This window comes from Canis lupus, chromosome 36 (genome assembly GCF_003254725.2).
Source record: "Canis lupus dingo isolate Sandy chromosome 36, ASM325472v2, whole genome shotgun sequence".
NCBI lineage: Eukaryota > Metazoa > Chordata > Mammalia > Carnivora > Canidae > Canis > Canis lupus.
In genome coordinates this window covers 15743386-15756985 of record NC_064278.1, presented here as the reverse complement: position 1 = coordinate 15756985, position 13600 = coordinate 15743386, and the positions used below count along the sequence as shown (strand labels likewise).

At 34.4% G+C, this 13600-nt stretch overlaps 1 protein-coding gene across 4 annotated transcripts in view; it reads left to right on the top strand.

Annotated features, from left to right (window-relative positions):
* The window catches only part of TLK1 (tousled like kinase 1), a 150437-nt gene that overhangs the window by 91990 nt on the left and 44847 nt on the right, over positions 1–13600 (top strand). For all 4 annotated transcript variants that reach the window (XM_025460142.3, XM_049106085.1, XM_025460141.3 and 1 more), the window contains 3 exons: positions 3561–3671; positions 3783–3919; positions 6923–7111. In XM_025460142.3, coding sequence (XP_025315927.3) covers positions 3561–3671; positions 3783–3919; positions 6923–7111 — 437 coding nt within the window. The remainder of the gene's footprint in view (positions 1–3560; positions 3672–3782; positions 3920–6922; positions 7112–13600) is intronic.

The following is a 13600-nucleotide window of genomic DNA, read 5'->3' as shown; positions in this document are numbered from 1 at the left end:
CTGTGAGATTTTTAATGGAAACTTTATAAAAAGACACATCAAAAAGTGTACTTACACTGTAAGGTATGAAGCAGTGGTTCTCGCCCCTTGCTGCTTATAAGAATCACCAAATGGGAAGGTTAGAAAGCACTTTATAAAGGTACCTGCTCGGGATCCCTGGGTGGCGCAGCGGTTTGGCGCCTGCCTTTGGCCCAGGGCGCGATCCTGGAGACCCGGGATTGAATCCCACGTCGGGCTCCCTGTGCATGGAGCCTGCTTCTCCCTCTGCCTCTGCCTCTGTCTCTGCCTCTCTCTCTCTCTCTCTCTCTCTCTCTATCTCTATGACTATCATAAATAAATAAATAAATAAATAAAAATATTAAAAAAAAATAAATAAAGGTACCTGCTCATAAACTCCACTCTGGGGGATTCTGATTAAATTGATGTGATGTGGGGCTTGGGCTTTGGTAGTTTTGTTTTTTATTTTTTAAAGATTTTATTTATTCATGAGACAGAGAGAGAGGCAGAGACACAGGCAGAGGGAGAATCAGGCTCCGTGCAGGAAGCCCAATGTGGGACTCGATCCCGGGACTCCAGGATCACGCCCTGGGCTGAAGCAGGTGCTAAACCTCTGAGCCACCCAGAGATCCCCAGGATTTAAAATCTCCTCCAAGAAAAAACAAAGCTCCTCCAAATAATTATAATTTAAGCCAGCCTTGAGAAGTATTGGTATAGAAATTCAGTAAAACTAGTATCTCATCTGTGATCCTACCAGTTACTGATACCTTTGAAACATCGAGCTTGCCTTTCCTGATCCTATCCCAGTTACTCTCTCACATTCTTTTACCATTAATTACTGTTCTAAGTTTTGTATTCATTATGCCTTATTATTATGGCTTTATCACATATGTATCTATACATTCTTAACATATTTCAGTTTATTTTTGAACTTTACCCTTTTGCCCTACTTGTTTTCACTATTATATGTGGAATGTCATGTACTTTGTTCATTTCATGCTATATAGTAAGGCATTATATGAATATACCATAATACATTTTTTTCTGCTCTTAGTGAACATTCTGTCTCTACTTTTTGCTAATATGAACAGTTCTGCTAAGAACATTATTGGGCATGTCTTCTAGGGCAAATGTGGAAGAATTTGTCTTATGTATGTTACATGCTGTGAGAGAGATCTGGCCAGAATACATGACATGCACATCTTCAATTTTGCTTTATAACGCCAAAATTTCCCCAAAGCAGTTGGATTAATTTACACTCCTACCAGCAGTAGGCAAGAAATAATCTTGATGCTCATTATCTTTGCTAAGGCTCATTATAATCAGGTATAATAAATTTTTTGGCCAATTTGATGAATATAACAAAGTATCTTTTATTATGTTCTCTATTTTTTTTGTTCTCTATTTTCTAGCATCTTTTAAAATATTTATTAACTGTGTTTCTTCTGCGAAATAACTGATCATGTTTTTGCTGATTTTTCTTAACGGGTTACTGTCTTTTGTTGTTTTGTTTTGTTTTGATGTCAGTTTTTTGTTGTTCCTATATACAGATTTTCTCCCAGTGACAGATTGCCTCTTTATTTCTCCATGCTGCTTTTTGATGATTAGATGCATTTAAAATTTTAATATGATTAAATATCTTTTTTGTTTGTACTTTGTACCAAATTATTATCAGAGTTATACTGAAAGAACTAATTTTCTTAATTCCTAAGGTCATAAAGATGTTCCTCTATATTTTTAAAAACTTTTATAGCCTCATTTTTCAGTGTAAGTTGTTAATCTCATTGGAAGTGTTTTGGGGTATGGTGTGAGATAGAGTTCCTTTTTAATTTCTTTCTATACAAATAATCAGTTGCCTAGTCCACTCTTTTCTCCCAATTCTATCATATAATCTTGGTTCTATATACAAGTAGATCTTTTCTATATTTTCTGCTTTGTCCTATGTTCTATTTGTGTATTCCTATACTGGTACCATAGCACCTTTGTTGTTGTTGTTGTTGTTAATCATTTAGCAATTGTCTGTTAGGAATAGAGAACATAAACAATACTTTAAGTGAAATACAATATTTTTGAGAAGAACAGAACTGAGCAACCCAGGTGTGATGCCTTCATAGCATCATATGGAATCTTTGCTCCTTTAGTGTCTTTGCTCCTGTATCATTAGTGTATGACTTCCATCTTGAAGGCCATATCAAGGTACAAAATATTTATTAGAGTCACTGTTAGGATAGTTTAGTTAGATATTTATCAATCCAGAATAAAAATGTTGGTTTTCATTACTTAATGAAGAAAGGGGAAATAGATTTGGGTCATCATAATTGCTGTGGCTTTATATTAAATCTTGATTTGCGATTGAAGAAATATCCTCTGGTTTTAAAGGCATACAGACAGTTTAGTTTCTTCGAGTTTGTTTGAATTGTATCTAATGAAGAGGTTTTATTGGTGCTAAATTCCATCTATGTTCCTCTGGGAGTCTCTTTATTTTACCCTTTTCCTTGTAAAACACTTTGACTTAATTACATAATTTTAGACTGGCAGCTATTTTCTCCTAGCATTTTCAATATATTATGCCATGATCTTTTGGCTTTTACCATGATTGGCATCAACCTATGGTTCTCAAAGTATGATTCCCAGACCAGAAGCATCAGCATTACTGATGAATTCATTAGAAATAAATTTTCAGAGGTGCTTGGGTAGCTAAGTTGGTTAAGCATCTGCTTTCAGCTCAGGTCATGATCCCTGGGTCCTGGGATCAAGACACTCTTATCAGGTTCCCTACTCAGTAGAGAGCCTGCAACTCCCTCTCCTTCTGCTGCACCCCCTGCTTGTGCTCTTTCTCTCTCTGTCAATAAGTAAATAAAATCTTTTAAAAAGAAAGAAATTTTAGGACCCTACCCCAGACCTACTATACACAGAAACTCCTCTGGGAGTGTGTCTCAACAGTTTGTATCCAGGTTATTCTTTTGTCACTGTACTGGAGTAACCCAACTCATCTCCTGAGTTTAGAGAAAGGCCTCTTTCCTGAGCAATACAGCTTCCTACAAAGTCAGCAAAATTGATATCTTGTTGCCAAGAAAAATGGTGGAAGTAGTTAGCTTTTGGGTAGGCATTTATAGTGCCATCTACAAGTTTAATGGAGATAAAACGTATCAGTTACAAAAGATGAAAGAGAACTCACATTCATTTTTAAGTGTTAGACACTTTATATACTTGGTTACTTTTAACTAAGTGAGGTAAATGGTATTGCCCCTATTCTAGAAATACAAAATAAAAATAAGTTAATGTTCAGATAACTGACTTAATTTAGCTAAGGTTACATATCTTAAGGAGTGGATTTGATCCCTTGGAGTATGGATACAAATTCCATGTACATTCCACTGTACAATTATGCAGCTTTCAACAGTACTATCCCATGATTAGTAGATGATTAAAAAAATTTTTTAGTATCCTACTTAATTACCTATTGATCCTATTTATGTAGTTTCCTCAGAATGTAAGGAATACTCCTAAGTGTCTCATATACACAAATTCTAGACCTTTTCTATTTTTTACTTATGTTATAGGCTAACTGTGATCTCAGACGGCAAATAGATGAACAACAAAAGTTACTTGAAAAATACAAAGAACGATTAAATAAGTGCATATCAATGAGCAAGAAGCTGCTTATTGAAAAGGTAAGTTAAAAGTTCAGTGAATTTTCCTTTTCATTCTGTTGGCTCTTTCCACCTTGTACAGTTTTAAATTTAAATGAATAAAATTGATTATTCTTCCTCCTTTTTTTTCAGAGTACACAAGAAAAACTGTCAAGCCGAGAGAAGAGTATGCAAGACCGATTACGCCTTGGGCACTTCACAACAGTTAGACATGGTGCTTCATTTACTGAACAATGGACAGATGGTTTTGCATTTCAGAATCTTGTGAAGTTAGTCATTCTTACATTTTAAAAAAATGTAGTGTTCCTTTGGGATTTTGTTACTTCCAAAGATATAGATTTGGAATTATGTTCTATTTCTGCTCTTTACTACTCTTTGAAATCACAGAACTTAGTATATTTGAAAGGAACATAAAACAAAAGTATTACAATTTCAGCTTTAGTAGACTTCTTGATGGGGTTACATTCATCCATACCATATGATGTATTATTTTAAATATGACTTTCCAAAATATAAACTAATCTGCTAGTTTTATAGATAATTTGGGAGGAAAATTTAATTTTGATGTGTGTGTATATATAGATCTTGGAATTTTTGTACTTAGTTTCTTCCCCATTCTCCAATCCTTACTTTAATGTTAATATTCAGCACTTGCCTGCTTTCTGTTCCTATGGAAAAGACAGGAACTTTTTCTCTTCTGCTTCAGATACAGTAATTTCATAAATCAGTTGAATGGATTATGTAGCTTTAGCATTTCTGAGGAAAACTTTAAAACAGAAATCGTTGAGTTCAGGTGATAGTAGATAGGGCTCGATTATGTATGAAGGAGCCAGGACCTGTGCTGTTTGTTTTCACTGGAAAAAATTTTAAACTGCCAAAGCAGGAGTAGTGTCAGCATCTACATCAGATTTCCTAGAGTTAGTCCAGTTTTATGGAAAATGGAGGCAAAGCTGTATATAAATATTGCTGTTTCAAACATTGATTCTCAGTACTCAGCATAGAATGACCTTCTCTCTCTCGCACTTGATTTATTCACCTTTTGTTTAACACCAGCTGTGCTGGGTAATAGGTGTACCATAATGAAGAACATTGTTCTTTTGATGCTAGAGAGTTTGGCTTTAATTCTGTGGATGACACGGAGTTATTAAAGGCTTGTACATAGTGTGTATTTTCATAATTGAGTTTTAGAAAGAAACTGGTGATAATGTGGGACTAATATTGGAAAGAGGATAAATTATTGACACCTGAGGTGTCCAAATGAAAGATGATTATCCTTGAACTAAAATACAGTGAAAGTAGAGAATAGGAGATACATTTGAGATAGAAACCATGATTTATGAGTGTTCAATAAGCAAGAACTTCTGCTACTAAGCCCAGATCTACAGTTATCCTGATAATGAAATAGGACATAATGTAACCGTAAATACAAATTTAAAATATAAACTGTTTGTAGCAAAAATTTCTTCATTGAGCTATCAAAAAAGAGCAAAATTGGAGATTCTGGGTTGGAGAACATAAGGAGATTTGGGGAGAGTGGTGCAATTGGAGAGAGCCAGAGAAGCCTCATACCTTTGTCCCATACCTTGTGGTATGCATTTCTTCAGTCTGGCTATTCCCAAGTTCTATCCTTTTATAAAAAACAAGTAATCTAGTTTTTAAATACTAACTTGCATTTCTTGTATTGAGGGCCTACAGTGTGTTATATATATGGAATTTAAATCAAGCTGCTTATCAGCGTATGTTAAATAGTTTATCAGTGATAAAAGTAGTTGGATGAGAAGGGAAATAAATATTAATAATATTAATAATCTCTAAATTATGTAGTCATTCCTGAATAATCAGATATTATCTTTGTATTCATTTCAATCATTCTTTACTTTCCATTAGGATTTTCAACATTAGGGTTATTGCTATTTATTTTCATTTATACCATCTTGATTGTGCTCTAAACTAGCTTTAAAAATTAACTTTTTTAGTAAAATGAAGGTATTAATTTCTTCTTCCAAAGAAAAACTGGATTAAACTCCTGTTCTTGCTTTGCTATTCTTGAATTTTCTCCCCCCTTAGACTCTCCTGTCTAGGTGGCTGTCGATTCTTTCATTGTGGCCATATTTTACTACTGTCTGGCTAGAACCATAGGAACAGGCAATGTGTGTAAAGCCAATTTGGGGTCAGCTGAGTAGTTCTGTAGTTCTGCTTTGAGTGGGAGTGAGGAGGCAAGGAATTGAAACACTTGTTCAAAATCTAAGTATCATAACCACGTAGAATTTTTAAAATTGTTACTTAGTATGTTGAGGTGACCTAATAGGGAACATGGTTACTATGAGAACAAGTTGTGTGATGGGATAGATTTAAAAAGCTTCACTGCTTTAAAAAAAAAAAAAAAGAAAGAAAACTTCACTGCTACCTATTCTTGCTCTGGTCAAATTGCTGAAATCTCTAACCTGTATTTTTTATAATAGACATGATATTTAGTAGTTGTTACAGTTAGTAAGCTTTAGATTCTTGAATGGGAAGCAGTAATATTTTTACCTTTTATTAATTGCTCATTTTTCAAAGCCAAGCTAATTTTTCTTGTTTCCCTTCATTTTTTTAAAATTTCCTTCAAATTATCAAAATTCTTTCTTTCTTTATAAATTTCTTATATTTGGGTCAACTTTTTGTTTCATTTCAAAGTAACGCTTGCATAGTCCCAAAATCTTTTTCACAAAAATAAATTTAGAAAATAATGCTTAATTAAACTTGTATTTGTCTTTTTAAGTTTTTCTGCAAAAACAAAGTAATGAGGTGCATGTTTAAAATATACTCTGTGCTTACCTCTGTTCTTTATTTTAATACCCATTTATTTCATCGAGCAAATTTTTACTGAATTCTTAGTATGACTGGTAATTATGTTGGGCACTAGGTATAAGAAGATATAAAATAGATATGGTCTCCTTTCTCATGCAGTGATGTAGTCTAGAATATGTAGTCTAGAGACATATTCTAATCAAGTATCTGTAGGAATGATACTAGGAAGAAGGAAATGGAGATCTACAAATGTACCATGCAATTATATATAGCAACACATCTTTCCCTAGTTCAGGGGATTTAGGGAATTTAGAAATGAATGCTTCAGATGAGACCTGGACAGTGAGTATGAGTAGGTTCAAAAAGATAGAATGATAATTTTTGTTTATGTTATATGCTTTTTCATGTTAATGTATTTTTATGTTTTAACTGTGAAGAGTAATGAAAAGTTAATATGGTTTTTTACATTTATTTTTATACAGGCAACAAGAATGGGTGAATCAGCAAAGGGAAGATATTGAAAGGCAAAGGAAACTTCTAGCCAAACGCAAACCTCCTACAGCTAATAATTCTCAGGCACCCTCTACCAATTCTGAACCAAAACAAAGGAAAAACAAAGCAGTCAATGGAGCAGAGAATGATCCCTTTGTTAGACCAAATTTACCACAACTGTAAGCCTCCAATTTTAATTTTCCTTTTTTTAAATCGTTGCCAGTGAGCATGAATGTTAGATGTTATATATATTTACACTAATACCTAAATACTAAAAATAGTTACGGCCAGGAAGGAAGGCAGTATTAAAATTTATGTCTAAATCACTAATCTCCAAATAATCTGAATTCAGCCTTTGTAAGTGGAGACTTATTAATCCCCTTTTATTTATTTTTTAAAGATTTATTTATTTATTCATTCATTCAGAGAGAGAGAGAGAGGCAGAGACATAGGCAGAGGGAGAAGCAGGCTCTATGCAGGAAACCTGACATGGGACTCGATCCCAGGTCTCCAGGATCACAGCCCGGGCTGCAGGCGGTGCTAAACCGCTGCGCCACCAGGGCTGCCCATTTAATCCCCTTTTAAAATGAAGATTTAGTAGCTAAGAGGAATGATAGAGTCAGTAGTAGTTTTGAAGATCTCAATTCAGTATTTCCATTAATGTTCCTTTTTCTTTTTCTTTCTTTTTTTTTTTTAATGTTCCTTTTTCTGAGAGAATATTAAGTAATATAACTGACATTTATTTTCTCATCCTTTGGAAGCAGTACATTGGTAGATTATAGGTATTGTTTTTTCCCTTTCTGCTTTTTATTTATTTTCTCAATTTTCTGCATTAATGATTAACTGCTCTTTATAGTTCAAGGAGCAAAGAGTTTTTTTTTTTTTTTTAATTTTTATTTATTTATGATAGTCACACACACAGAGAGAGAGAGAGAGAGGCAGAGACACAGGCAGAGGGAGAAGCAGGCTCCATGCACCGGGAGCCCGACGTGGGATTCGATCCCGCGTCTCCAGGATCGCGCCCTGGGCCAAAGGCAGGCGCTAAACCGCTGCGCCACCCAGGGATCCCGCAAAGAGATTTTTAATAATTAAATGCTTATAATACATAGAAAATTGGAAAAATATGAAAGAATATAAATATAAATATAAAACAACATAGACCATGATCCCATCCACATAGAAGACCATTGTTAAAATTTCAATTTACAGATGTCCAAACATAAAATTTTTTGTTCTGCAAGAACTTAAGTTTATTTGAGTAGAAAATACACACACACACACACCCTGTTTGATATTTTTATGTGGATGTATTCTTTTTTTTCCTTTTGTTGAAAGGTAATGTTTCATCTGTGCTTTTTTTGTTTTTGTTTTTGTTTTTTAGTTATGAGGGAGAAGAGAGAGAGGCAGAGACACAGGCAGAGAGAGAAGCAGGCTCTATGCAGTGAGCCTGACATGGGACTCGATCCTGGGTCTCCAGGATCAGGCTCTGGGCTGAAGGCAGCGCTAAGCTGCTGAGCCACCCGGGCTGCCCTCATCTGTGCTTTGATTCCCAAACCCTGCTACATGAGGGACTCTTCTATCAATACTCCCATTATCTTACATTGTCAACCTTTTTTTTCTCTACTGGTTCCTTCCTTCTAGAAGACAAAATGAAACAAAAAAACTCTGCTTCAATTATATATCCCTCTACTCCAGTTGCCATATTCTGTCATCTTTATAACCAGGTTTCTTGAAAGACTTGCCAGTCTTTCTTCTGTCTCAGTTTCCATTTTCTCCTTTCCTAAATGAAATTGCCTTTTAAAGATCAACTATCTTTTTGATGCTCAATGCTATAGACATTTGAGAGTTTTTTAACTTGGCAGCATAGAGTATTGTTGACTTAGCTTTTCCCAAAAGACTCTTTTCTTACCTTTAGTTTTTGAAATACTTTGATCTCCTAATTTTCATTTTAACTCCTCTGGCTCATTTTCTCAGTCTTTTCTATGGACAGTATTTACACTACCAATTTGTAAAAATTTTTTTTTTTTTCCAATTTGTAAGAATCTGTCTTAGCCATCTTACTTCCTACTCTACATATTCTACTTGAAAATTAGCTACTCTCAAAGATTCAGTTACTACATATATGCTGCTTATATCCAAGTTTCTGTCTTCAGTCCACTTTTCTCTCTTGAATATTAAATATAGCTCAGTTCTCAATGTCATATCCTTGGTTGGTTGTTATCAGTACTTAAGTGCTCTAATATAGCCTTTTCAAAACTGCATTTACTAAAAACACAGAAAAAAACAAAAACTATTTACTGTTATCATTCCTGTTCCAATCTGTCTACACACACTCACACTCATCTACACATCCACGTCTATACCTCTTGCCTTTTCCTTTGTTTTCTCTATTAGTAAATGGCACTACCATCCTTTCAGATCCACATGCCAGATTTTTATTATCATCCTTAATATTTTAGATCAGGATTTCATTTATTTTTCTGTTTTTGGTTTTTTTTTGTTTTGTTTTTTCATTTATTTTTCTTAATCCATTTTTATTATTTTCTTTAATAAATAGATGGTAATAATCTTATTTTTCAAAATCCATCTCAAAATCTACTCTAGTCTTCAGACTTTTTTCTAGTCTTGGGGGCCTTTTGTAAATTGGAATTAAGACATTCACCTATTGATTTTTTTAAAAAACTAGCAAATGATTTACTTTTAGTAAATTAGTAAATTTATTGCTTAATAAAGGGTAGATGAGTGGTTATATAGAAATACACTGTGTGTTAGCTTTAATTCCACTCCTACCAGACAACAATCCTTCTATATCTCAAGTGTATCCACTTATATAAGTCCCCACTGACACCTGACTCCACTGACATTCTAACTCAGGTTACTATCCTCTCTTACTTGGGTTATTTTTTTTCCTACCTCTCCTTTCAGCTTTGGGTTAGCAATCCAGTTCATTTTCATTTTGCAGTCAGAGTCATTTTTGCAAAACATCCTTTCATTCTCTTCCCTTTTTTTTTTTTTTCTTTAAAGATTTTATTTATTTATTCATGAGAGAGGCAGAGACACAGAGGGAGAAGCAGGCTCCTCACAGGGAGCCCAATTTGGGGCTTGATTCCTGGACCAGAGATCATGACCTGAGCCAAAGGCAGACGCTCTACCACTGAGCCACCCAGGCATCCCTAAGATGACTTCTTAAAGCATTTTTGATCTGGCATCTTCTGACCACTCTAGCCTCATCTTTTGTCATTAACCAGTGCCTGCCCTTCACTGCCAACTTTCTTTTTTTTTTTTTTTTTTTTTTTTTTTTTTTTTTTCACTGCCAACTTTCAAACCCCAACACATTGCTCTTAATTCCTGTTCATCTTTTAAATCCCATACTAGGTATTTCCTCCTAAAATTTTTTCCTTGACCCCTGAAGGATAGGAGTTACTTTATCACTTTAAGGTAATATGATAGTGCCCTCTGGTCTCTTCAGTCACAGCATCACCATTTACTCCATTAGACACTCCATAAAACATCACAGATGTTTCTCTTTCTCTTGTTCTGTTTCTATGGCATTTTGTATTTATCTGTCTTCATTGCCATTGTCTCGGTATAGGACCTCATCTCTCTTTTTTTTTTTAAGATTTTTAAAATTTATTTATGAGAGATAGAGAGAGAGGCAGAGACACAGGCAGAGGGAGAAGCAGGCTCCATGCAGGGAGCCCGACGTGGGACTCGATCCCAGGTCTCCAGGATCACACCTGGGCTGAAGGCGGCGCTAATCCACTGAGCCACCCCAGCTGCCCTTTTTTTTTTTTTTTTTTTTTTTTAACCTAGATTACTGTTTCTTCTGTGTCTCTTTGTGTCAGTTTCATGTTTAACTTCCTTCACTGGCCTTCAAGATAAACTTCACCTTCATGAAGGATTCTTCATAGGCCTTATTTTACTCTTTCACTTCACTTCCAGCATCTACCCTGTGTATCTTATGTTAAACTCTTTTAGTTCTCTAAATGGATTAGGCTTTCTTGTTTCTGTGCCTTTTTGCATCTTGTTCCTTGCCTTTCTTTACCTGTCTCATTGCCTATTCATCATTTAAGGCTTGGCTCGTAAAGCAGTTTCAGTAGGAAGCCATCTCTGATTATTATTTTTTCTTCCCATTTTCTCCCCCATTTCCCCTCAGGTTAGGTGCCCAAAGCCTTTTGTATGTGCCTGTTCTATATGCAGCACTTATCTCACTTTTATCTTCATGTTCCCAATATGTAGCACAGTTTTCTGACAAATGGAAAGTGGTCAGTAAATGCTAAATTATGGTACATAAGGATTTGATTGACTTTCATTTTCTCCTTCTTAGTAGATCATTTTTCTAGTTTGTCACAGGTATTTTGCTTACTTGTCTTCCAAGATGCTTAACAGCCCCAACTATAGTTTAATAATCATAGATGTGTCTCAGTTCCACCCGCACTTTATTATATGTTGACTGAGAACTAACTTTGAAGTTAAACTGCTGTGTATTCTTGGAATGGCAAATGAAGTGATACTACATAAAAGTTTGACTGCATCTTTATACAAATGCATATTTAAATAGGGAAAAAAGCCATAGAAGCATTTTTTTAAGATTTATTTATTTATTAGGGAGAGCATATGCACGAATGGGGGGAGGGAGATGAGAGGGAGAGGGAAAGAGAGAATCTCCAGCAGACTCCCTACCGAGAAGGGAGCCCAAAACAGGTCTGGATCCCAAGACCCTGAGATCAAGACTGGAGCCGAAATCAAGAGTCAGATGTTCAACTGACTGAGCCACTCATGGGCCCCAGAAGCACTTTGATTCATATATTATAGTTTATTTTTAGCAACTATACTCTGCAACTGTTACTAAAAATTCCTTTTGAATCATTGTTTAGTGGTAACTAGGACATTAGTATATGTGCAGAACATCTAGTATAATTAGACTAGAAACCATGAATTATTTTTCTATCAAGAAATTAATGTAGAAAATGAAGTTACGGGCAGCCCTGGTGACTCAGTGGTTTAGCGCCACCTTCAGCCCGGGGTGTGATCCTGGAGACCCAGGATTCAGTCCCATGTCGTGTTCTCAGCATGGAGCCTGCTTCTCCTTCTGCCTGTCTCTCTGCCCGCCCCCCTTCTTTCTCTGTGCCTCTCATGAATAAATAAATAAAATCTTTAAAAAAAAAAAAAAAGAAAGAAAATGAAGTTACTACATGTAGTAAGTAGTTAGGACTTTGAGTGTTATAGACAGATATAGCATCCATCCTTGACTCTTTCAGGTTGTTATTTTTGGTAAGCTGTTTTACTTCACTTCTTTGAGCCTCTGTTTCCTCCTGTAAAAGTACCTATATCATAGTGTTGTAAGGATGATATCAGGTAATACGTTAGTGTTAGAGTACTTGAGTGGTTCCTGGCTCTGAACTAATTTTTTTTTTTTTTTCTGAACTAATTTTTAACTACCAGCAAGATTTGGTCTGGGTTTTTAGGTAGTAGTTTCTAATTTTAGTCATAAATACTTTATTATTCAAAGTAGTTTGCATTAATATTATCTTTGGATGTCTAAATTAATCATAATTAATTAATCTTAACCAAGATTTTGACCTCCTGTTAAATATATTTTAATGATACTTCGTTTTATTTATGTATTTCATATTTCACAGAGGATGATTGCAGAGTGAACAGTAATATTTTACCTTTTTTATATTAAGGAAGCTTTAGAGAAGTCACTATGTTTCCTCATTTTTAAAGCTTTAATTTTAAATCAAAATTATATACCATAAAATTACTTAGTGGATTACTTGTCTTGTAAGTGACATAATAAACTTTTTAGTTAATAAAATTTATTTTTAGAGCAGTTTTAGTGTATTGCAAAATTGAGCAGAAAGTACCAGAGAGTTTACATATACACCCTGTCCCCACACACAACCTCCATCACTATCCATATCCTGAACCACAGTGGTACATTTGTTATAATTGATAAACCTGCATTGGTACATCATTAAAATTCACTTTTGGTGTAGTACACATTTTATGGATTTTGACAGATGTTTAGTTGATTTTTCTTTTTAAATCATGTCTGAAAAATCTTGCATTGGAGCATTCAATCTATTTTTATTTGATGTATTTACTTATTTATTGGGACTTGAATTTGGCCTATCTTTGTGCTGTTGATTTATCCTGCCTCATCTCTCTCCCTTTCTTTTTCCTTTTTATTTATTTGCTCAATTTTTGCTTATTTGATTTTCTGTCAGAGACACACCCATATGTAAAAACATTTGTGTCTGGTATAGTCTGTGTTTATCTAAATGTTACTTACATATTTATCATTTCTTTTGCTCTTCATTTATTCTTACATCTTTGATTTTATACCTAATAAGATCTTTCTGCCTAAGAAATACGCTTTAGATTTTTAAAAAATCTTTTCATTTTATTTATTTATTTATTTATTTTTTACTGTGGATATATTAGTAATGACACCTTTCACTTTTTTCTTGGTATGGAACTAATTTTATTTTACCTTCATTCTCAAGACAGTTTGTTTTTTCACTGGTTTTACAGTTTAGGTTCATAATTATTTGAAGGTATCTTACCATCTTTTAACCTAAAATTATTACCAGACCAGTCACTTGACCAGAGAAGAATGGAGCAGAAGCAATATTTGAAGATTAGATAATAACTGAGAATAT